The sequence below is a fragment of the Passer montanus genome, unplaced genomic scaffold (assembly GCF_014805655.1).
Source record: "Passer montanus isolate IOZ18808 unplaced genomic scaffold, ASM1480565v1 scaffold146, whole genome shotgun sequence".
NCBI classification, from domain to species: domain Eukaryota; kingdom Metazoa; phylum Chordata; class Aves; order Passeriformes; family Passeridae; genus Passer; species Passer montanus.
The window spans coordinates 850067-875341 of record NW_024361607.1 but is presented as its reverse complement, the minus strand read 5'-3'; the positions used below and the strand labels follow the sequence as shown (position 1 = coordinate 875341).

General features: G+C 44.0%; 1 protein-coding gene across 1 annotated transcript; it reads left to right on the top strand.

Annotated features, from left to right (window-relative positions):
* The first annotated feature begins 1255 nt into the window (after positions 1-1255).
* Positions 1256-13311, top strand: DDX47 (DEAD-box helicase 47). The gene is made up of 12 exons (XM_039700939.1): positions 1256-1396; positions 2007-2100; positions 3560-3748; positions 4420-4491; positions 4986-5104; positions 5611-5682; positions 5803-5919; positions 6181-6327; positions 6637-6774; positions 8255-8325; positions 9055-9184; positions 9276-13311. The coding sequence occupies exons 1-12, from the start codon at positions 1307-1309 to the stop codon at positions 9393-9395; spliced, it is 1359 nt and encodes a 452-aa protein (XP_039556873.1). The 5' UTR covers positions 1256-1306; the 3' UTR covers positions 9396-13311.
* The last annotated feature ends 11964 nt before the right edge of the window (positions 13312-25275 follow it).

The following is a 25275-nucleotide window of genomic DNA, read 5'->3' as shown; positions in this document are numbered from 1 at the left end:
TGCAGTAGAGCCAGGAGCACATTTGTTTAAAAGCCCTGGAGTGACAATTTCTAAATCCAGTATAATCTGCAGTGTCCTGTGTTGAAAAGCACAAAAAAGGAATTACTGCTTAGAAGCTGTATATTTATTTTATCATGCATGAATGCTCCCAACAGCAGTTTAGGACAGGAGAAAACTTTCATTCAAATACATCTGTTGGCAATAGGGACCTACACAAACTGGAATTTCACCAGAACAGAATTGCTCCACCCTGCTCCCCACTAAAGCAGCACCATATGATATGGGCAAGGAGTTCAGAAAAGAATCACAAGCAGTGGCTTCCTGTCACATCCCTGGCTCCATTTCCTGAGGCATCCCAGTGACCCTTACAGGGGCTCATGTCTACGTGCTGGCCAGGCTTAGCCTTTAGCACTAATGACAAACTGCAAGCTGATGGTCAGGCTGCTGTAATTTTTGAAACATATGGTAACAAAGGGTGGTTTTGGGGGGTTTTTTTGGTTTTAATTTATCACTGCTCCTGAGCACAGCGGGATGCAGCCATTTCATTTTTACTCCTGCCCATGAATTGTTTCGGGTTTCCTCTTCTTTCCCTGTCACGCAGAGAGTTCGTTCGTATTTCCTCTCACTTTCCTCATTGTTCTGGGCACAGAGGAAATGCCACGCTCGGAATCCAGGGACAGATGCTGCAGTGTATCGGCATTTCCACTGAGAGCACGCCCAGACAGACTTCCCAGAGACAGAGGGGAAAAAAAATTCATAATTCATACTTCAAAAATTCATACTAGCAATTATCATCATCAGGAAAACAATGTAGGGCAATGACAGCTCTTTTCTCTCTTCCCATCACTAGTGCTTCAAAATGTTTCATACCAACGCATCTGAAGCACTTAATTTTTTCTCTATATGCTAAACCATCTAAGTTTATAAATATTATAGCCTTTTTGAGGCTGGGGAGCTCATTTTGCCTGTTCTTTCACAGCTGTAGAAGGTATGAACTGGGAACAGCATCAAGCACTGCGGCAGCCACACAGCGCTGAGTGCAGGCCCAGGCTGGGCCGCTCGGGGTTACCGCCGGGCGGGGAGCCGGGCAGCCTTCCCCACAGCCACTTCAGGGTGTCCCTGTCCCTGTCCCAGGAGAGGCGCCTGGGGATCCGCAGCTCTCCCTTCCCTGGGCACCCCTCGGAGCTGAGGGAGAACCCTCCCGATCCGCTCGGCTCTTCCTCCGGAACTACAACTCCCGTCGCGCCCCGAGGAGGACTACAGCTCCCAGAGTGCTCCGCCCTGCAGCCGGAGGGGACGGGCCAAGATGGCGGCAGGCGAGGAGGAAGGGTCTGCGCCGGAGCCGGAGCAGGAACAGGAGGCGGCGGCCGAGGAGCCGCGGAGCTTCAAGGACTTGGTGAGCCTGGGCCGGACTCGCTTCTCCCTCTGGTGCTCGCTGCCTTGTCCCGAGGAGCAGCGTGCTGCTCCCGGCGCGGGTGCGGCCCGGGAGCTGCCCGCGGGGCGGGCACGTGCGGCGGGCAGCGGGACCGGGCCGGGCCGGGCCGGGCAGGGGCTGCGGGCGCTCGGCCGCTGCCCCGCTGCGGTTGGCATTGCTGCTCCCATCGCCGCTCCCATCGCCGCTCCGCAGCCGGCCGCCGCTGTCTTCAAGTTGTCTTAACTTGACGCGGTGTTTTTTGTTTTCTATGGTCATGGGTCACCCTGAGGTGAAGAGGTAGATGTGTGTGGGGAGGGAAGTTCCTTGTGTAGACTAGGCTAAAACCGACCATATTCTTCCTGTGGCAGTCATCTCTAACAGATTTGGAACAAATCCGATGAAGTTCCTGGTGTCGGTGGGGGTCACTGTGAGCAGCCTGCCCTTTCAGAGAGTTGTGCTGGGGCCTCGTGTGGTTTGTCTCCCCTAGAGATGAGTTGGCTCTGCTGCAGCGTGTATTTAATTTAACTCTGTGATTTAATTTAGGTGTTTTTGGTGATACCTGTTTCCCTTTTCTCTTGTTGCTAATGTCCAGGGAGTGACAGATGTCCTGTGTGAAGCTTGTGACCAGCTGGGATGGAAGGTGCCAACGAAGATCCAGGTTGAGGCTATTCCAGTGGCTCTCCAAGGTGAGCAGTGTACTGCTTTGGTCCTGAACTGGGGACTGCTCCAGGAGCTCTGTGTGAAGGAATTTTGCTGAGTGAGAAGGATCAGGGATGAGTGTGTCCCAGCTTCTTCATTGTTGAGGATCTCTGTCTAAAAGTAGTTTTCATATTCATTCTGTGTCCTTCCCAGGTGGAGCTTGGAGCACTGGTTTATCCTATAACACAGCCTGCAGTCACAAACTTCAAATGGGCACAAACCTTGTTCCTTGAGTGTTCACTCTTGGTGTAGTTCTGACACTCCATGTCAAATAGAATCCTATTGATCATTTGAACTGCTAGTCCACATTGATCATTTTGTTCCTGAAATACTCAGGGATATACAAGGAAGCTCCAGTAGGTTTTGGACTGTGCTGCTTCTGGTAGAGACCTGCAGAGTGTGTTTGTGTGTGTGTGTCTGACTGAAAGTGAAGATGCCTTGACTGATTCCTTAGTGTGTATAATTTGCTTTGCTGTGAGCAGTCAACTCTTTGAAATTAGATTTCTGAGGTGAGTAATAATCAAACCACAGTGACTTTCTGTAAGCATTCTGGAATTACAAAAAAATAAATTACTGAATTGAGCAGACATTTCTGCCTCTAGAATTTTTTTAACAAAACCCCCCAGAACACTCTCAAGAGGAAAGGAACAACATAGTGATAGAATGGGAGCAAACTTTCAGTGCCTGCTCTGTCCTGGCATTTAACTTTTGTCAGACTCTTTTACTACACATATAAGATTCTCTTGGGGAAAAAAAAAAACAAACACCAAGGTAAGACTGCATGCCTGAGAAATTGTTTCCAGTGTAAGGGTGTTGACAGCATGTTCTTCTCGGCTGCATGAGCTCAGGAGGTCATAATGGATTCTGTTGATGAATTCCACCCTGTTGCCTGCATTGTTTTGGGGCAAAAGACTTTCTGTCCTACCCTTCCTACTGAAGGAACTGGTTTAGATTGCCCTGTTAATCAATGGCACAATTGTGCTTTGTGAAATGTGAGATTGGTAGTGCTGTTGTCCTGTAGTTTGCGTGATTGAAGTCTCAAACACCAGTCTTTTTCCTTGTAAGCCAAAAAACAGACATTTGGACTAGAATAGTGAAGTAGAGTCGTTAAGCTGTAAACTGATGTCAGATTTGAGACATTATAAAGTACCTAAGTTTTGTATGAAACCCTGTATATTAACAGAAATTTAACTAGAAAATAGACTATTGAGACTGTAATCATTGTACAAATAAAATAGCAGTCTAAAAATGCTTCAGAGACATTCTGAAATTCTTTGGTTTGGCCCTTTGTGGGTTGTTTTTTTGGTTTGTTTTTTTTGCCTTCTGTGTGTCTGCCTTTTTTTCTGTCCTTAGGGAGTTCTTATGTTTTGTAGCACAGTGCTTTAAAGTCTTCATTTTCTGTTCTGGATGTGTAACAGTTTTTTGCCCCCTTGCTCCTTCTTGCAGGCAGAGATGTCATTGGACTGGCAGAAACTGGCTCTGGAAAAACAGGAGCCTTTGCTTTGCCAATTCTCCAAGCACTGCTGGAAACACCTCAGCGATTATTTGCTCTTGTGCTCACACCAACAAGGGAGCTGGCCTTCCAGATCTCTGAGCAGTTTGAGGCTCTTGGATCCTCCATTGGTGTTCAAAGCAGTAAGTAGCTTTTGTGGTATTGGGCCAGTTTTTCTGAAGACCAGTTTGTCAGCTTGAGATTGCAAAGATAAAAATAGAGGATTTGTATGAGGGGTTGGAGAAAATGTGAGAAAAGCTTATGCTGCTGGAAAACAGAGATCTGGTATCAGGTTTGAGAAAAAAAGACTGTGTGGTCTTTCCTCATGGAGTGGTCACAGCTCTGTTGCTTTCTATGTCTAAATAGTTAAAGGTGGATGTAGAAGAGAATGTTCTCAATAATGGTTTGTGTCCAGTGAAATTGCAAAGAGCTCCCTGATATGGTGTGATGTAGTTTAATCTTCCTTTCAGACTGTCTGTATTGATTCTTTAGATAATCTCTCAAAAAAAGCTTTGTGGGTATTTTTAGAATGCCTCGATTTTTGCAGCTGAGTTAAACAGTAAGGAAGAGATTTCTGCCTGTAGCTCTTCAGCTGTGAAAATAAAATACTTGTGGCCAGTAAGGAATTAATAGTATGGCTTAAGAAGCCTAGGAAGGCCAGATATGCTAAAATAAAATAAATTCTCATAACAATAAGTAGCTTTTAATTTGTACAGAATTGCTGTGGGTGGTGGGCAGTCAGAGTAAACACTCCAGTGCTTGGGGTGGGCTGGTGCTACACTGAGGGATTCACTCTGCTCTGTTTGTCCTGCAGCGGTTATTGTGGGTGGAATTGACACCATGTCTCAGTCTCTGGCCTTAGCCAAGAAACCACATGTTATAATTGGTAAGTTGATGTGCTGGGGATGTGAAGTGTGAATATTATCCAACTGCAGCTAACCAAAGGAAGGAGAGTACATCCTTCATTTGTGTTTTGTCCCAAGCTCTGAGTACTGGCTTGTTAATGTTTCTAAAGCGTCCACCAGTAACTTTGTTGCTACAAGCTCATTCCAAGGCATTCCTGCTAGACCTAGAGGGCTTTCGGCTTGTTTTTTCATTCTCCTTAAGTATTTGAAATGCTGGTCTCATCCTTTGCAGTACAGCTTGTCTACAGTCTCTTTTGTGTCACTTCTTTTAGGACATTCTTCAGAGAATCTGACTCCGTTAGTCTTATTTCAAAACACTCTCTGAAGATACTCTACGAAAGAATTATTCCCACAAAAAGCAATCTTTACTTTTCCTGGGCAAAAAATCCCATTTTTGTAATGGACAGCTGTCTTGCCTGTTTGGATCTTTTCCTCTGCTTTCATTCTGAATTTGCTCTCGTTGTGCTGTTGGTAGCAACCCCTGGCCGTCTGGTTGATCATCTGGAGAACACAAAGGGCTTCAACTTACGGGCTCTGAAGTTCCTGGTGATGGATGAGGCTGACCGGATTCTTAACATGGATTTCGAGACAGAGGTAGGGATCTGCTAAAAGATGAGTTTGGAACAGATGAGTCCCTTTAAAATCGCTTCCTGCGGGCACATGGGAAACACTGAGCTGTTCTGTAGAAATTAGTAGTAAATTGTAACCAAGATCTAATAATTACACACGAGTCTGTGGTGGGATTAGAACATAGCCGAGTTCTGCAGAGCTCTGCCAAGGCAGTAGGAGGCAATTTTGTCTCCAAAATCCTCTGGTGTCTCTGGAGTGCCTATGTAGAATGTAGTTAGTGTGGAAAACAATCACACATTCCTGCAGAAACATTGCCTGATATTTGCACTGTTGTTGGACTTTTGGAGTTCACACTGCCTAATTGTCAACAAGATATCAGCCTACACCTTCCCTTTAGAAGAAAAATATTTGTTCTTACTGTATGTTTACACATGCATTACTCTTCATGTGGATGATCTTTATATTTGTGGAAGGTTTGTGTTTTGCTTGCTTGTAGTATTTAGTATTTCCATTTCCTTATTTTTTTACAGGTGGATAAGATATTAAAAGTGATTCCTCGAGACAGGAAGACATTCCTGTTTTCTGCCACCATGACCAAGAAGGTGGGAGCAGACTAATCTGTTTTAAGTCTCCTTTCATCAGGCTAGCCTCTTGACTAGACTGTATTAAATACAATTTTCTGACAAGATCTCTGTCCAACCACATTTCATTGATCTTACCAGGTTCAAAAACTCCAGCGTGCTGCTCTGAAGAATCCTGTGAAATGTGCTGTTTCTTCCAAATATCAGACAGTTGAAAAGCTACAGCAGTACTACATTTTCATCCCCTCCAAATTCAAGGTAATGGCACTTCTGTTTCTTCTCTCTTACTGTCTTTTCTTGTTCCCACATCTGTCCAGTATCTTGTCATTTTCTGAGTCCTAGACTTGATGTTGCACATGTGATTATCTCTGAGGTGTTTTGAATTCTCTCTCTGTTTCTCCATCTGTCCAGTATCTTGTCATTTTCTGAGTCCTAGACTTGATATTGCACATGTGATTATCTCTTGAGGTGTTTTGAATTCTCTCTCTTTTGAATTCTCTCTCTCCTGTTTCTTTACAGGACAGCTACCTGGTTTATATCTTGAATGAACTGGCTGGTAACTCTTTCATGATATTCTGCAGTACATGTAACAATACTCAGAGGACTGCTCTGCTGCTCCGCAACCTGGGGTTCACTGCCATTCCCCTCCACGGGCAGATGAGCCAGGTATGGGCATGAACCCTCAGAACAGAGTAGGCAGGGGGCCTGGGGCTTGGGAAGTGGGCTGCACCATACTGAGTCACACCTGCCTTGCAGGAGGAGTATTTCACAGCTAGTGCACTGGACTGATCCATAGAAATTTACCTAATGTGAATGCTGCTGCTGATTCTGTAATATTTAAAAAAAAAATTAGAGAAGTGAAATTTTTGAGTAGTTTATCCCTCAGTTATTTTGTGCCAGTATCTTATCAAGAGGATATTAACTAGAAACTAGAATGAGTGTTATTCTCTCATTCTCTTTTCATCCTTTTTCCAGAATAAACGTTTGGGCTCTCTAAACAAGTTCAAAGCAAAGGCACGTTCTATTCTGCTGGCTACTGATGTTGCAAGCAGAGGTCTGGACATCCCACACGTGGATGTGGTGATAAACTTTGATATTCCTACCCACTCTAAGGTAAGCCTGTCTGTGTGCCAGCTGAGAGCTTCTGGTCACTGGGAGCAGATGGACAAAGGAACAGAGACATCTTTTCTCTGTTCTGCTGACTGGCAGCCTAATTCATGATTTTGTACATTGAAAGGTGTAGTTCAGCCTCTGCTATTGAGTTGGTATCTCTGTTTGCATGGTCTCATGGCCTGGGTTGTAGAAGTGATTCTGTAAGTGAAGAAGTAAGGAATGGTCTGTGTCTTTGCATTTCTGCTCAGCTGTATGTTTTGCCCTTTTACATTGAAGGACTTTGAAAACAATTTTAACATGTTCCTAGTTTCATGTAGTCATCTCTGTGTACACAATCCAGGTCTGCCTTCATATTTTAAGCTGTGTTAAAAAAAAAAGAATAAATTCTGTGATTATGACATTGAAAAAGCATTTGTCTGTGTCCAGATCTGCCTTCATGTTTTAAGCTGTGTTAAAAAAAAAAGAAAAAAAATAATTCTGTGATTATGACATTCAAAAAGCATTCAGTTAAGAAAGGTGTCCTTAATATGTCTCACCTTCATATCACAAAAGTACAGCAAAAGGAAAAGAAAGTAAGTTACCAACTCTCTGTATGGAAAGTATGGGGTTATCTCAGGGATGTGACTGTTTCCCAGCTTAGTTCCAGAAAGCATACCCTTAACCTGCACTTCAGGAATTGCTGTTGTTGCTTACAATGACTAAAGATACCGTGCCTTGCAAACAGAAGAAAGCATGGCAGGTCTTTTGAAGACACTCCTTTTGTAAAGGCACAAAAGTAAGAAAAAAACCCAGTGGGGGCAGCAGCTTGAATGGTGTTATGGTCTTTGTGCTCTTTTTCTCATCTAACCCATGGAACAGATCCTTTCTTACAATCCTCTCTCTGTAAGTCCTCTATGGAGAAGGGAGTATTTTAATTTCTATAATGTAGTATAAACCCTGGAAAACAGCCTAGAACCATATTGACCAAAGATGCTCAATAGATCAGACTCTTCTAAACTATTCTCAATCATCCTCTCTTTGACCATGCTTACCAAGTTTTAGTCTACTTGCCAGAGAGTTTCTCTGGAAGATGAGCTATGCAGAGCACTAGATTCCAAGACTGAAAATGCAGGCATGGGGTCACTGTGAATATTAGCTTTCCAACAAAGTGATAGTGAGTTTTAGCTTTCCGAGGAAGTGAGAGTGAAGTCTTGGCAAAGGTCATGTATTGCAACTTTCATCCTGCAGTCTGGAATAATTGGATTTGATCTTCTCATTTAGAAAGAGAAGGAATTCAAATGTTAAAAGTGAAGTTGTGCCTCCACTTAGGCTCTTCTCAAAATCTGATGCTGCACACTCTCCTGTGAATTTAATGCTGGCAGTATGTTCTTGACATTCTCTTGTTCTTTCCTAAAGAGAAAATATATAGGCTGATCTGCCATAAGATCTGTTCTGTGTTTGGTGAACATGTATTATTGCTTATCGAGAAAATTCTTTCCAGGATTACATTCATCGTGTTGGGAGAACAGCTCGAGCTGGGAGATCTGGCAAATCTATCACCTTTGTCACACAGTAAGTGATAAAATTTAACAGACTTATTCTTTACAGCTGTGTTTCAGAGCAGAAAATATATGACCTTATCCTGGGTGAGAATAAAATAGTAATTTACATTTTGAAAATGAAAATTGGTATTTTATTCTCACCCTGTTGGTGCCAGTTGGTTTTATTTAATTAAAGGGGAGTGAATTCAAAGCCCAGAGTGGGGAGGGAGAAAAGTCTAGAAAAATTCTAGAAGCAGGCATTCATTGAGCAGAATGGTTTATAACTGGACTATACAATATATTATATATTTTTTAAATATATAATGCAGGTTAAGTAACTCTGGGGGCATTTTGGGGAGTGAATTCAAAGCCCAGAGTGGGGAGGGAGAAAAGTCTAGAAAAATTCTAGAAGCAGGCATTCTTTGAGCAGAACAGTTTATAACTGGACTATACAATATATTATATATATTTTTTAAATATATAATGCACGTTAAGTAACTTTGGGGGTGTTTCATAAACACTGAAGTATTTGTCTAAAAAGAAAATCTTTACCAAATACTGCTGAGCAGAGATGGGATGAGCTGCATAAATCAGAGAAGCCATGCCGAAAGGCATCATTTGGATGCAGCTGAGCTGCTTGTGAGACCATCAGCACAAACCAACAGTACCTGTGGGCTGGAGATAAGGGCTGAAGTGTGTGTGGTGACAGCTGAGGCCCCTCAGGAGGGCTGATTGAAGCTGGTGCCTTGTCTTCCCTCAGGTATGATGTAGAGCTGTTCCAGCGCATCGAACACCTGATTGGCAAGAAGCTGCCAGCATTCCCCATGCAAGAGGAAGAAGTCATGATGCTGACAGAGCGTGTGGCTGAGGCCCAGAGGATTGCTCGAATGGTGGGTGCTGGCTTTTTGACCCTGTCCTTGCTGTTGTAGTGTGAATTTCTTCAGTGCCAAACTCTGGGTCCATGTGTCGATTGCATTGCAGGAGCTGCGGGAGCAGGGGGAGAAGAAGCGATCGCGGAACGATGATGATGACACAGAAGAGGCTATTGGTGTCAGGAATAAGGTGGCAGGAGGGAAAAAGAAGAAAAGGAAAGCCTTCTAGTTTGGTATTTGAACAGACGTTTTTATTTTTCTCTTTATATCTGTCTGAGCTATCAAAAACAGTCTACCAAGCCATCTCCAGTGGATTTTTTTCCAGAACTACATATGAAATTTGGCAGTCCCTGAGGAAAAAAAACCTGCTTTTCTTTGCCAGCTACAGATGGAGCTTGGCCCATGTTGGTACCATGGTAGCAGTTTTCCTTTCAGGGACACCGTCAGAGACCATCACCTCTGGCCTGGAAGCAGCTGTGGTCTGGCCCTGCTCATTTTACTATGAAGTGCAGCATGAGTGCAGCTTTTGCACTGCTGCAGCCTGTCCCACTATCCAATCTCACTGAGTGCATCTGGAGTCAGATCTGTCAGAAGAAAGAGGAAAAAGTTTAAAAGAAGTGACTGTTTTCACAGCACAGCTGTGATGCCCTTGCCTTGGTGAAGGGATGTGTTACACTGAGAACTCAAAATATATTTTGCTTAATTTTAAAGCTACCTGGTTTTCCTTGTCTTGTCACTGACCTGTTCTGGTCACTTTGTGTATCAGCTCTGCCAGAAGGTTTTCTTCTTGGGTCAATCCTAGCAATTCAGATGTGACATCAGTGCCTTAGATTTTTCAGCTGAAGAGTGGTCCAGCACAGAGAGAACAAACTTCAGCAGGATGAAACATTCACTGCCTGGAATTAGATCCAATACCTGCTGATGATTGACACCATCAAGGATAGGTCAGGGTTTGGCGTGGGGTTTTTGTGGCCGATTCCCGTAGTACTTACAAGTGAACACAAGAGGGGGGTATTTACGTTGGAAAGCAACTCGCCTGTTTTTCTGCACTTCCCAGCTTGTATCCTGGAAAGCTCTTTGTTTCCCTAGGCAGGGAATTTTGTTACTCTTAGGCTGAGTTCCATGACAGATAAATACACTTTTGCAAGAATGAGATAAATGTACTTGATATAAAACCAGAAGGTTACTGCTAGTTCTCATTGACAATAAAAATTTTCATACAGGATGTTCCTGTTGGCAGGCAGAGAACAGGGAGAAGCTCCTGCATATGTAAATTTACTGAGAACATGAAAATTTAATATCCAGTAGAACTATTCATAAACTGGATTTTGTGCTACATGAAAAATAATGTTTAAAATAGTCCTTTTTAGATCTAAATAGAAAGTAGAAACTATTGCAGTGGTCAAGTTGAGCACAGTGGTTATTTCACACTGTTGGCATAAATCTTGTATGCCAGTCAGAATGCTTTTACACTTTTGTTAGGGACAGCACATTTTGCAAAGAAATGCCAGAAAACCTAGGTCTGTTTTTTCATGAGGATCTGAGGTAGTCTTTGGAGCAAAAAGAATGCCAGTGTTCTCACTCTTTGTTTATGTTGTAGCAGTTTACTTAAATCTCCCAAATATCTTCAAGCTCTAAAATGGTCTTGATTCAGTGGCAGATCATAAGTGTACAAATCTTGGGTATGGTCACTGCTAAGAGCCTTTGTGTAAAGGAGAAAAAGTGTTTATCTTCCCTGGGTCCTAGCACAGAGGGCCAGGGGTGAAAGCCCATAAATGAGAACATTTTACAGGGCTCTTTGGTAGCAAACCACACAGATAAGAGGAAACAGCCCTAGAATGCACCAGAGACGGAACAAAATGAGTGATAATATGGGTGGAGATGCAAGTGCTTGTTCCCCATGGAGCATGGGAACACTCCCAACTGTCCTGCTGGGAGCTTGAACAAAATTCCTTATTCTTTGCAGGCAGGATAGAGTTGGTTCCAGTATAAGCAAAGGAGGCTTAAATCTGAGGGTCCTGCATCCCTGGAAAACCAGTGTTATTCCTAGCTATGTAATCGTTGAGATGCAGAGTCAGTCTTGAACCAGTCTTGTAAAGTGATGTGAAGGGCACTTTGACTGCTGGAGGAGGTAGGGCAGAGTAATTTCTTTCAGAATTCCTTTCAGGTTGTTGGAGTCTGTAGCATCTCACTGTGTTCTTCCTATTCAGAAGCCTGCAACAGCAGAGGGGATGTCTTGTCCCTTGGTGGAGTCAAAGATTATCCCTCTTTTGCTGTAGCAAGAATATTGGTAGAGAGAAATAGAGCTGCTGCTTGTGAAAGAGTACAGAGCCTCATTGAGAGGAGTGACTAGACAGCTGGCCACCTCCCTTGATTTGGAATGACAAGCTGTAGAAGCACTTGACATTAGAAAAGCAAAGGTCTCACCACACCCACATTCTCACTGGTGCCTCACCTGCCACAGGTATGTGCATTCAGTTTCAACTAAAAATATCTCAACAGGTTGGAGGGGCAGGAAATGGTTTCTTTATTGTGGCTACTCCAGGGGGGCTGGGTCAGAGGGTGTTTTTATAACTGAAGTGTAATAGGGAGTGTCCGGAGATGTATTTGGGCAAAACAGAATTTGCAGCCAGCCTAAAACAAAATCTCTAGCTGATCTGATGAAACATGAGGGGAAAAGAATGAAGTGAGACCTGTCTCTCTCTGAATAAATGTTCAGAAAAAACCAGCACTGGTATGTGTGTGGCTGCATACTTTCGTACAACAACTGCTGCCAGTGTGTTTGTTCAGTCAGGAGGGCTTCTGAGGGGCAGTTCTGAAGCACACCCCTGCACCCTCTGGAGTTTCACGCAGCAGGGAGCTGAGTGGAGGATTAACCTTAGCATGACGTAAGGTAGGTTTGGGCTAACACAATTTGTCATCTTTTTGTGGTTGAAACTCAGATGAAGTTTCAGTGAAAGCTGTGTTCTCAAAAAATGTTCAGTGGGGATGTTTGCAGTTTGAAACAGTTGTGCACTTCCAAAGTCCATCATGAGAAGGTGATTATTTATATATTTGTAATACATATTTTAAATTATGCCTTATGGTTTTGATTTTTAGTACTGTGTAGGTGGGTACTTGGGGCAGTAAAAAATAGGGATAGAGTATCTTTCATTTGAATGTTCTAGAGCTAACAGAAGTGGGTCAACCCTTGTGAGGGGAGAAGTAAAATTAAATATGGATGTTAGTGTGGATAACTAACTTCAAGATAAGTGACAATAGCTGCAAAATAGTAGCAGTCCCTGCAACCACCCAGTGGTCCAGTACAGAAGCTGCATTGAACCGACCCATCTGAAAAGGGTTTGGCTGTGTCAGTTGTCAGTGCCATGCACCTCCTGCCCAGGGGCTGCAAGAGAAGGCATGGGCCAGAAAGCACAGCTGGGAACCAAAGTGGGCAATCCAGGGCCTTCTGTGGCAGCAGGAGTAGCCTAATCTTCTAAAAGTAATGAGGCACACATGAACTGATTCAAGGACCTGACTGCCCACCTGTCCCCTGCCCCCAGAAAGGTAGAGATAACTAAAGAGGGAGAGCTGAATTCCATGACTTTCTAGCAACACCACTAACTTGTGCTGAGAAGAGTCTCAGTTTAGGAGGAATTCTGAGAAGTAATTGGCAATCTGGAAGGCCTTAGTTTACAAATCAGGACTGAAGTGAGTAAAAATTCACAGTGTAACCAAGCACAGAAGAAGGAGAATAACAAAGCTCTTGAACATACCTAAGAAAGAATGGAATTCATTGCATGACCTGTGAAAGGCACAGGCATGTACCAACCACTCTGGTGATGTATAAATGTGAAGTTGTGGTTTGCCTGCAATGACACGTAAGGAGCTTCTGTAAACATTCAAGTGAGCAATGAATTATTGTAAATGTTGCAGAGTAAATACTGTAAAAATCCAGCTTTGGTGCCAGATGTAGTTTATGTAGTCATTCTGAATTTTTACTCCTCTTCTTTATGTACTTAGTAGAATTTTCTCTTTTTTTTTTTGGAGGGGGGGGCAGGGGGAACCCCCAACAATTGCAAACACAGAGAACTGGGTTTCTGACAGAATAACAAGATTTGAGTTGACTCCTGAACTTTCAAAAAAAATAAAATGGTTGAAAGATATTTTCTTAGTTTTCAGATGGCTTTTTTTCATGGTCTGACTAGGAAAGCTCCTTTTGAATAACAACATTTAAAAGGGAGAACTAAGAAAGTTTTGTTCCTCTGGCACCTAAGAAATGGAAATGATTACTTGATCTCTGGCCCAAGCATGAATACAGCCATGCCTCCAGTGCTGTATCTCTTCCTGAGGACCTTTCAAATACAGAAATGTAGGGTGATGACAATAACACTTTCTCTCTGCTTCCAAAGCCCCCCCAGGGCAGCAGTGTTTGCCTTCCTGAGCGTGGTAATTGAGTATCTGTCATGCCATGTCTCGTGGTAGGATGTGCTGGACTGTGCCAAGGTCATGCCTAGTTGTGCAATAGAAGACACTGGCACTGTGCAGTTTTTAGATGTTGATATTGTAGTTCCTCAGGGAGGGGTGGATGCCTTTGGAGCTTGTTCAACACTTTTTCAGGGAAGCCTGAAGCTGTGTTTCCTAGAGGTTAACACAGAGTAATTTGGCATGCCCAAAGGGAAGAGAACTCTTTACCTTTACCTGCTCTTCAGGAGGATACTCATTGCAGAAATGTACTTGCTGGTCTGTTGTCTCTCTCTTCAATGAAGGTGGGATAGAGCTCATGTAAAAGGCTTCTGCCTTCCTTTGGGCTTGGTGCTTGTAAAGGGTCCTGAGGAAAGGGAAAGGTAATGTGGGCTTCCTATGCAAAAAGTGGGAAAAGTTTTTTCTCGCATCTCACAGACACCATTGCTTCTGTCCATCACTTCCTCCTCCCTTTCTGATATTTTCAAGGAAGGTAGGTTTTTTGGCATTTATTCCCATTTGGACTTAAGTCCCCCCCTTAATCCTGCTCAAATTTTTCACTCACAAACATGCCTCTGTGTAAAGGAAAGCAAATAGCAAAACTTGCTCTGCAGGTTATCTGTGGGATATAGATGGAGGACTGCCTGATAAGGGTGAACTGCTTTGGTTATGCAGGCTTCCAGAAAAAAAGGACTCCTTTGTGTGCTTCTCAACATTTGCTTTATTCCATGAATAAGGCTAAAGCATGACATTTATTTGCTTTGATGTAGGAGAAAGTCTTTTGCACAATAAGAGTTGGAGTTACAAAAGTACCTCTTTTCCTGCAGCAGCAGTATAAGAATCCATGGAGCAAGACTGGGAGAGAACAGAACATGTAGAGGATCATTCAGTTTTATTTAAAGCAAGGAAATTAAGGTACCCCAGAGTCATACATGTAATTGCATATACTTGGTCTTCTGTCTTAACTGTAATTCATTGAAGGGAATTTATAACAGGAAATACCTACCCTGATCCATCCTTGACATCCTTGGCTTGGTGTATCATCAGCAGGGAAGTAACACTTCGATAATTGAAGTAATCCTTCAATATGTATTCAGAATGATAGATTTGCCACAAGTGAGTGATTTCCTATTACTGCTGCTCATGTGCAAGCTTACAGGCTTGTTAAGCCTCTACCCTGGTGCCTGCCAGAGGCTGTCTTTGGTCCTTAAGGATTAGTCTTCTCCAAACACAACAACATGAAGCAGACAGCCTAACAGACTCCTGACAAAGCAGCTTTCCATGCCTGTAGTTGCAGGTTTTGAGATGCTTCTTGGAGATCCTGCAGAGCTTTGAGCTATTTTCCATTGGATACACTCAAGGGATATATATGTATTTTAGTTTAGTCTTCCTCTACCCATTGGTGAGAATTTCTTCAATATTATCTAGGAATCGTGGAGTTGCCTCCCCAGTTTTCAAAAAGAGTTTAGATAAAAATGCAAACTTTTGAAAATGAAAAAGGCTGTTCTCTCCAAATGGAAAACATAGTGAGGAATAGTTATGAAAGATCTGTGGAAGAAATGTCAGAAACAGATTTTTTACTACGTTCTCTTTAAGATCGAACTTAGACATAAGCACAGGCAGATGTGAGGTTATCTGGCTGGCTGTAGCCAGGCCTTCTCATCTTGGGTGAGTCTGTTAGAGAGCTCTTCCTTGCAAAAAACCTGCTAGTGTTTTGTGACCCTTTGTCTCTTCCAAAGCTGCCACTCAGATATGACTTCTGTACTCCAATTGCACTGCTTCTGTCTAGTTCAGAGGATGACTTTTTGAAGATCCATTCTCTGTATTCTCAGGCTATTCTCTCCTCTTTCAAATGCTGCCACCTGGTCTGTCTGATGAGCAGTTTATAATTAAGTGGAAATTCCCTCTCCATCAGGGTTGCACTAAGCTGATGGGGAGGGAGTCACTGTCACCAGTGTTGCTCTTGCACTTGCACGGACTGTTTGTGAATATGTGACTACTGTGTCCTCTGAAAATCCTATGGCAGAAAATTGTGGCTCTCTTGAATTTAGTAGAAGCCACAAATGTAGGGGAAGACTTGACTAGTGCAAGGGCCCTGTTAGCTTTCTGTTGTTGGTGAACCTGTTGTGCAATGGCAAGGGAGCTTGCTGGAGGGCATAGTATCAATTAAATCTTTGGTGAGTGTTTTTATCTCTGTATCTTGCACATACAGCCAATAAGACTTCCTTTTTTTCTTTTTTCCTTTTAACACAAGCAGCTCTTTGCAAAGCTAATTACTCTGTTCTTTCTTGAAAAGGAAGGTGGAGCCCCTGAACTGGCTGTTCTCTGCCAGTCAGAATAAACAGATTAAAATCTTTGAGAGCTCTCCTCCTTTGTCATGTTCTTTAGCTGCCACTTCTTGGGCCGGGGCAGCCTCAGCTGGAAGTGTCCAGCTTTGTTAGCCCTTTGTTTCTCTGATCATCTGAGATCTACAGGACTGTGTATTACCAATTTATAGGGACAGAACAGAAAATGTGCAGGTGGGGATGCTTTTGTGCCTCAAATGGCTTGTGGGTTAATGTCCAAAAAGATGCTGAAGTCTGTGGAAAAGACTATAAGTGCTGTAAGTTATTGACATGTGAAAATACAGGGATAAAGAGGAGGACTGATGGGTGGAGAGGCCCTCTTTTCCAGCAGGATAGTGAGTTTGCATGAAGCTGTTATCTCTCTTGGTGGGAAAAGACTTCTGACAAATAGAGAACTGAAGCCAGGCATGGTTGGGTGACCTTGCTTTGAAGTGACTGCTGCGATCTGGATACTCGTTTCCTCTGCCTTCATGATGGCAGGACAAATGTGTAAATTTCTGCTTGCTTTGCCAAAGTAGAGCCATGAGCCTTAAAACCAGAAGCTGTGATCCTTAAAATGAATTCTGTGTAGAAGGAAACAGCTTGTGAGCTTCTGTACTGCCCTGGGTTCTGGCTTCAGCTGGAAGGCTTTTCTTTGTGACTGACATGGGCAATGGGCTGAGCCTCACGGCAGGAACCAGAACTGCCTGACACACAAGGTGCTGGTACAGCAGAGCAGGTGAGCCTGCCTGCTCTGCATGTGGGCAGAATCCCAGAGGCACACTTTGCTTCTTTCTGCTCTCCTGAATTGTCTTGCCAGATTGCATCATTACCCATCCCATAGTCCCCTCCCATCCTTTGATCAGATAAGGCTTACCAAGGGATTCCGCTAAGCTTTGGAAGCATTCAGTGACTGGTGTCTTGGACAGTGATGCTTGCAGGTGCATGAAGTTGGAGAACCACCTCTCCTGTGACGGAGGGACAGGAAATCTCCGTGCACAGGCTGGGATAAGGAAGCTCCTCTGCCCACGAGTGCCTGAGTGCAGCTACCCTCCCTGCCTTCAGGCTTTTCCACATGGACTGACTTGTTTCTTTGGAAGTATTGGCCAAGGGTTCCCTTCACATAATTAACTGACAGTGATGTGCTTTGTTTCTTCAGCTGGCACAGACCTGCTGAGTTCTGCTGAGATCCTTCCCAGGCAAGATTTCCTCTTGCTCAACATGTCCCAGAATGTGTTGCATTAGCAAGCTTCCATTATTTGGTGTTTTTTTGGGACCTCCAATCTTTTCACACCACCTTTAGCCTCTGCTACATGTTTGAATCTCTTCCTTCACCATGAAAGTCTCATGTATGCCTCCTCTCTTCTAAGCACCTTCTGCACTCTCTCCTGCTTACTTTTCCCCAGCCTTGCCCCCCAAATAGCCTGCAGCCAGCCCTCTCAACAGGGCTGGTTCTGTGCTTTGCTGTTCATACTGCATTGCAATATGGTTCTGCAGGCTCTTCTCCTGTCCAACAGGCATCTGCCCAAGCTGTTAGCATTCAGTTCTGTTCTGCTTTTGTTTTCCAGCGTATAGAGAATATGTGAGCCACCTCAGTATTCCCACATGGCTCTCCCCATCTTAATGGTAGTTTAGGAAACACTTAATGTGCCTTGTGTGCCTTACCAGAGGAAGCTACTACAACCCCTGTGCAGGTAGAGGTTCCTCCACTGCACACCTGCAGGCATATCCTACCTCAGTTGGTAAGGGACTGGCTGGAATCTGTGTTTCCAGGTGCTCTGGAAGATACCAAACGAGCAGGTATATGGTAGAAAGTAACAGATCCTGTTGGGCTCTCTAGGCAAGTCTCTCGTTAGTTAACATTAATCTTGTTAATTAATTAACACGGCTTGTTAGGAAAAGATGGTTTATTTATATACAACAACTTGTTTCAACTCATTACTTGTAGTCAACTCCTTTTGATAAGTTACAAGAAGGATGGTTAGATTTAGGGCAAAACAATCAAAATTTTGTCTTGTCCTGCAAGGTTGGAATACATCCTAACCAGTAATAGTTTCAACAGTGTCGTTGTTCTGCTCCATGATTATAAATGAGTAGTTAAGAAAGTCAGATTTCAATTGGCCAGCAGAGGTTTTAACCATGCACACATCTAGATTAATGACTCCGGAGATTGGGGATTATCAACTGTTACATAATAGCAGACTTTTTTAAAAACTGGAACAGGACTGTTAACAGATGCTGCATTTGCTAAAGAAACCAGATTGCCATGTAATGCATCCAGAATGTGTGCTTTGTTTGGCAGAACCATGCATGCGGATTGCTACTTTCCTTTGCCTTACCTCTAGTGATAGCCCACTGCTGATCAGACAGGTGAATCATCAGAGGCTGGATTTAGTTCTTATTTGGGCTGTTAAGAACTGAAGCTGGTTTGGTTCAGTTCTGGTTCAACACAGCTTCAGATCTACTGTGTGTGTTCAGTTCTGACTGAGGGAAAGCTAACCCCATGTACTGTAAAATCTCATGATAACATGAATCCTGTGTGTATCACAGCTCTGTAATTTGATAGAGCCCTTGGAGCAATAATATTGCTCAAATCCATAGCATATATGGGTGGGATCCCTTCATTCACATACAGCACAGGCTTTTTTTTTTTCAGAATTAGTTCATGCCACATAATTGGATGTGTTGTGTGCCAAGTAGAAGGTCTGTGAAAAAATTTGTAGTGATTCTTTGTGCCTTTTAAAAAGTAGGCACAAAGGCACTGAATTTTCTGTGTGGTCAAATAAACCTCCCCACAGATCCCAGAGAGGGAATAATGCTTGCTTGTTGAAATGCAGCAGCACTACCTGGTGCCCAAAAGCTGATGGGTCTTATCCTGGGTGAGGTCCTGTCAGCAGCCAGGGATTCCTGGAAAAAGCAATATATAGCCTTTTAAAGAGAGCTACTTGTGTTCCAGTTGGTATTTCATGACTGCAAACAAGTGTCTGTTATAGCAGCTTGTTCATAATGAACAAGGAAGGGATTATCAGGCAATGCAACAACTTTGGAAGAGGAGAAGAACCTGCTGCAGAGAGGCAAAGCTTCTCCTTGGCTTATCACGCACACATCAAGAGGCATCCCTCATCTCTGATGCTTTCCTGGATTGCTCATACCATTAGCTGAAGCTGTGTTTGCGTTTCTGAAGAGCTTAATTGGTAATTAAACCTGCACTCAACCCTTCGTTGGGGTATGGCTGTCACTTACAGTGTCACTTTTGTTTACCAAGCAAAAGAGCCAGGGCTGCTCCAGGGTCTGGAGAGTCCAGGGGCTCCCATGGGAGGCTTGTCCATCACACCCAGCAGCCAGCTAAGTGGCCCAGGAAAGAAGTACAGCCAGAAAGGGGCTCTCTATAGGTTGGAATTACTGGTCCAAATGGTTGCACAGGACCTGTTTTTCTTCATTCTGAAAGCCAGAAGCTTTGTAAACCTTCTCTATTTCAGCCAAGTCCTCTCCATCTGGCTATTAATAACTGCACACTGATGTTCTTCTCCCTAGCTTAGGGGAGCTCCTGGGTTGTCAAGAAGTTTGGAAGAAAAATAATCAATGTCAGGGACATGGCAATCAGTTGTATTTTTTGTCTAGTTCTGTCCTTGCCTTCTCCTAGCCCTGAGCACAACATCCAGTCTGGAAGTTCACATTTAACAGTGTAATGTTCTTTTCTAATTCAATATTGCTGCTTGTCATTGTAAACATATCAAGTTTACAATATCTTTAGTGACCATAGCAAATGTGAGATAGCAAATATTTCCACAGGCTTATCTGAAATCAGGAGAGGAGTTAAATGAAGCTGTGAGGTGAGACAAGGAAACTATACCAGCAGCAGATAAAGAAACTATACCAGCAGCAGATAAAGAGACACTTTTGAGTTCTGACAGCTGGTCTGAATTGTCTGTGGAAATTTCCATCTGAACTTTCAATGGAATAATGGACTTTTGGTCAAATGATTCAGCAGGAGTATCTGTGTATGTGAGTGTTTAAGACTATATATTTGAGGGATTCTTTTTTATTTGCATGAATCAGAAAACTTAATAGGAATTTTACGCACAGACTGCATTTTTCTGTTAACTTTCCCTTTGAGATTTCCACTCTTTATCGTGAAAGATTTAAAGGGAGAATAATTAAATGGATTACATTAGGCCTCTGCTTCAGTTCTCAAGTACTTAATCTCTCTGGCTAGGATTCAAATCTATGGCCTCAAGTGCTCCATCTTTAAAAAGTGGAGCTACTGAACTAGATAGCATTTCAAGAGTGCACATCTTTTGGATCTGGCATCCCAAAGCAGAGGAGACCCATTGCAGAGGGACAATAAGTAGATATGCTACATAACCTGCAGTGAATTTTCTATGGAAAACCATTTTCAGTGATGCTTCTGGCTTGCAACTGCCCATTCTCTTTCTCAATCTGCCTGACTGCCACTTCCATTCCTGGCTTGTCATTGCCTTCTCTTGCTCTTCCCTCCCCTAGCTACTGCTTCCACCAACAGCACCCTCACACCTTGAAGTCCTTCTAGTTACTAGAACTAGAATTTATATCTAGTTTGAGTAGACATTGCAGCCACAGAGGCAAGAGCGTGGCAGGCAGTGCGAGGCTGGGCGTGGCTGACAGCGGGGTGTGTGTGCTTGCACACAGGTATGTGTGTGTTTGTGTGGGTGTGTGCCTGCCAAAATTAGGTAGAAACTGCAGAAAGAGGCCTCATTTTACAGAAGCCAACAGGAATGCTATCAGGCCTCTGAAACACACCCATGTGGCTGGTATGTCCCTGTGGGAGCTCAGTGTCTCTGGTGATACTTGGGAGCTGGAGATTTCATAAAGCATCAGATGTGATTAGCAAGTAGGGTGGAAAGAAACCTGAGAGACCTTAATACTGATGCCACAACTGGTCACTTCTGGCAAATGTTGCATTAAGAAAATAATTTTAAAAAAGGGGTTTTGGTGGGAGGAGTAAAGAACTGAAGTGCAGTCCTGGCCCTCCAGCGAGGCAGTATCCAGGGATACTGTGCCTGTGTTATCCTCAAAGCTGGAAGAGCAATCCACTCGCCTCAATGCACACCATGATGGAGGAAGCAGTGGAAGGAGACCTGCATGCATAATCTTGTGCCAAGTGAAAAGAGGGTGGCCAGCAATATGCTGGCCTTTTAATGGAGGATGCTGAGCTCTGTTGCCCAGCCAGCTCCATCCTCCACTCAGGACAAGCGTCCTAAGCAACCATCAAGCTCTCCCAGCAGTGGTGGGACCCACTGCCATCTGTGCATGAGATGTCCAATCTTCCAGGACAACATCTACCTGTGCCAGAAACCTGTGCCAGGTTCCTGGGTTGCCACGACAAGCGTCCTAAGCAACCATCAAGCTCTCCCAGCAGTGGTGGGACCCACTGCCATCTGTGCATGAGATGTGCAATCTTCCAGGACATACCTGTGCCAGGAACCAAGTGTTTCCCCAGGTTCCTGGGTTGCCATAGGGAGGGGAGTCCTCAGGATTTGAGTGAAAAGGCATTTTGTGCATGCTGAAAACATGGTCCTAGCCCTAGCCTGATAAAGCACACATCCTTGCATCCTTTCTATCTCATCTCTGAGCATTTGCAAGGCTATAGTGGTCTTTTTGGCACATGCACACTGAGCTGGAGCAGGACTTGAGCATGGACCAAACTAGTACTCCCCTGGTGGATGCTGACATCTGAGTGAGTCCTTGAGCAGCCCTCCAAGATATCTGACAAGTTTTATGGTCATCTATAATCAGGGCCAAGCAACAAACTTTATCTTGAGTGAGCTATCAAGCAGAAGTGAGGCGTTGGCTTTATAAGTCATTTATATATGATCTGGTAACTATTACTCACTGGCATTTCTGCCAGGTAAGCACTGGCCTGGCACTTCTAACAGTCTCCAGCTCTAACCCACAGGAACGCAAACCATCTCCCCTCAGATAACAAGCATCCACAGATTGTAATGCCACGGCTCCTGGGAGATGGCTGTGGCTGTGGAGCAGAGCAGAGCAGGCAGATGGAGCCCCCAACTCCAAATGCCTGAGCTTTGCTGCCAAGCCCCTAGCACCCCAGAAGAAACTGCACAGAAGAGAAGATTTTTCTCCCAGGACTGCAACAAGACATCCTTCAGTAGGGCTGCCACCAGAGCATTGTGTGTTATCATATTCTTTGCTTTCATTTTCCTGAAGCCTGGCTGAGATTCCCACTGTGGTTCTCTACATGGCTCCTCAGCAACTCTCCAGCTCTAGGAGGTGACACTGGGATTTGTGACACTCAGACAGCAAGAATTGCCTGCCCTGGGGGCCTGCTCTAAACTGTAAGAAAATATTTGGGATCAATAGGCTGTGAATTCAATTACTGGACCTTATCTTAAAATGGTTTGTTTCTTATATTTTTCTCCCCTGATGCTCATTTCTGTCAAGAAAAATCATAGCATTGATTAAAGGTTAATCTGCACACACTGACCAAAACTGCTGGCTTCTCCCCAAGCCGTGGTTCTGCAGTCAGTAGCAGACTTGCAGCCACTTGTAGCCATGCAGCCATTTCATAGAATCAATAAGGTTGGAAAAAAATCTTCAGGATCATCAAGTCCACCCAGATGTCTCTGATTAAACATGTAAACACAACTGTATTTTTGCCAATTTATCCAGGAGAGTCAATACTGAGTTTATGCCAGCTTTTATGCTGGCTGCATGGGGACAGAGATCAGTACTTTCATGAAGAAGCTTATTAATAAAAAATAATCCAAAATCTATCAATGTTTTTGTTTTTTCTTTTCTGATGAAGTCTAAAAGGGAGGAGTGATTTATGTTGGATGTCAGCTTTTCTTTCTGTTATTGTGGTGGTGTTTGATCCAGAAGCAGTAAGAAGAATTTTCCACATCATTGAGCAGGGTCACTTTTGTGTGCAGCCAGATTCCCAGGAATGCTCCTTGCATGGAAGCAGTTTCCTGCAGAATCTCTTACCCAAGACACTGCTGGCTGGAGAAATCAGATTCCAGGGCAGGATGGCTATCTCAGAATCTCTATTGCCAACAGCCACCCATGAAAAAGGGAGCCTAATCCTCTCCCAGCAAGCATCTCAGCCAGTCTTTGCAACCCCACATCCCACAATGTGGGGAAGACAAGGAGGGAAAAGGGGAAACCTACTCCAGACACAGGGGGCAAGGAATAACAAAAAGAACATCATTAGTGGCCAGACAAGTGTACCAAAACCAGGACTGGGACACAAGGAAAGCAAAGGCTGGCTCCTCCTGGAGTGCTTTGCTGAGAGTCTCTCTATCATGTCCCACTAAAGAAGCCAGACATCCCCTCCCTCCTAAATCATTACCCCAGCCTTGGAGTCAGTCTTTCTGGGAGAAAGCAAATGCAGGTCCTCCTGGATCTTCCCTGGCCTCTCTTCCTTTCTAGGGGTATGTTTTCAGGTCCCTTGTTTACTGAGAGTTATATTCCAAAAATCTGTTTATATACAATACCCAGTCATACATACCAGGACACCTTGCTGTTTTGGAAATGCATCAGCATAAAAGCAGATGAGGTTAATGTCATAAAGGAGGGCTGGAGCATTCTTTGCTGAACTGGTAAGTGGGTGGGCACAGGAAACCTCCAGGAAACTACATGTAGAGGAATGGCTCAGTTGTCATGAGTGAAATATTAATCAGCATACTGGTGAAAGTACTAAAGGAGTATTTTTTTTAACTTGTTCATGACCTTAAAAAGCACCAGTTTTGTTGAATGGAAAGGCTCTTCCTGGCCAAAGTGATCACAGTCACAGTTTCAGCTGTTCCCCCCTTATTTCTGCCCATTCTTGCTCCAGCTTCCACACTTGTGGAGTATGAAAGGCTGTGATAGCTGTCCCCATGGGACAGGAGCAAGTCCAAGGCATGAACTCAGCCCAGGTTCAGCAGGTACTCCAGGAGCTACTCCCTGCCCCTGGGTTTCCAGCTACCAGGCTGTTCACACCTGGGATTGTGTGCAGAAGTGATCCTGTTTGCAGCACTGCAAAAGCATCACATTCCTAATGAAGGACCAGGCAGTCCATTTCTGTAAGCAAGGTCTTCTCACCAATTAGGAATGCTGTAGCAGTTAATTCACAGGTTTGAAAGTTTCTGTTCATAGGATATACTCAATAACATTGATTTCAATATTTTAATAAGTCTTCTTGTCCTTTCCTTGACCAAGTCTATCCCTTTCCCAGTAAATGAAGATCCTGTACCAGGAATTAGGGCATTTAGGAGCCAGGAAGAGAAAGGGGTTGGTCAAAACCTGTTCATTTAAAGAAGGCAACCTCTTTGAGAGGAGGCAGCAATCAGCACAGAAAGCAAAGCATTGTTACATACCAGAAATGTTTATATTTTTCCTGAGACTGAAAATGGCAGGGAGCACAGCATGCAGTTTGGAAGAACTGATAGCTGCAGAGACAAGTAAAGGCTCTGAAGGACAACAGAATGAGTTTCTTCTGTCATTATTTTAGATAATATTTACTTTTTGGTGCAACACTCTTCATTTCCAAAGGAAAACTATTAAAATCTTAGAGTCTTACAGTTTTTGGTAATCCTTGGATACATGCTTTCAAAGCCAGAACATGAGGGATTCAAGGGCAGGACACCCAGGAGAAAGTCCAGTATTATGCAAAGATCCCAGATGTCCCTTTCCAGAAATTACACCCCTTCCCTTGTCTTCTCTCCTGTCTAAGGCAATGATGCCCTGAGCTGGCTGGCTGAAGACCCATCATCTCTGTGCCAGGCTCTTTCCAAGGCTGTCATAATGTTGATACCTGAACTGATTTAAAGGTGAAGAAAATGGAAGGAGCTTGCTGTAATGTTAGCTCAGGATGACTGTGATAAGTACTGGCACGGGGATGTTTTTCAGGGAGCAAAGCTGTTCTTATGTTATTAAGCTGTCTGTTGTGCACAGGTAGCTAAGCAGAAGGAATGACACAAACCTATTCACAGTGCAGCCAATATCACTGGTCAAACATAAACATGTTATTTAGACACATTCCAGAGCGCCATGCACCATCTCTCCCCAGGCATCTGCTTGCCTTATTACTTGTCTTAATAGAAGATGCTATCTCAGTCCCTGCTTCCCTCCCCACGCCTGGCTGAGCTGAGGGGCTGCAGCATTCTGCCATTTGCTGTGACACTGAAGCCAGTGGAGAAGGGCTGGCCCAGGGCACTGGGCAGAACTGGGCACTCCCACCCTGCAGGAGGGAGCAGAGCCAAGCAATGCCAGCAGCAAGAAGGGGCAGGGAGCAGAGCTGACTCAGAGGGAGAGCACAGCCCTCATCCTGCTGCCTGAGAGCTGGGAGTTGTGGGTGCCTGT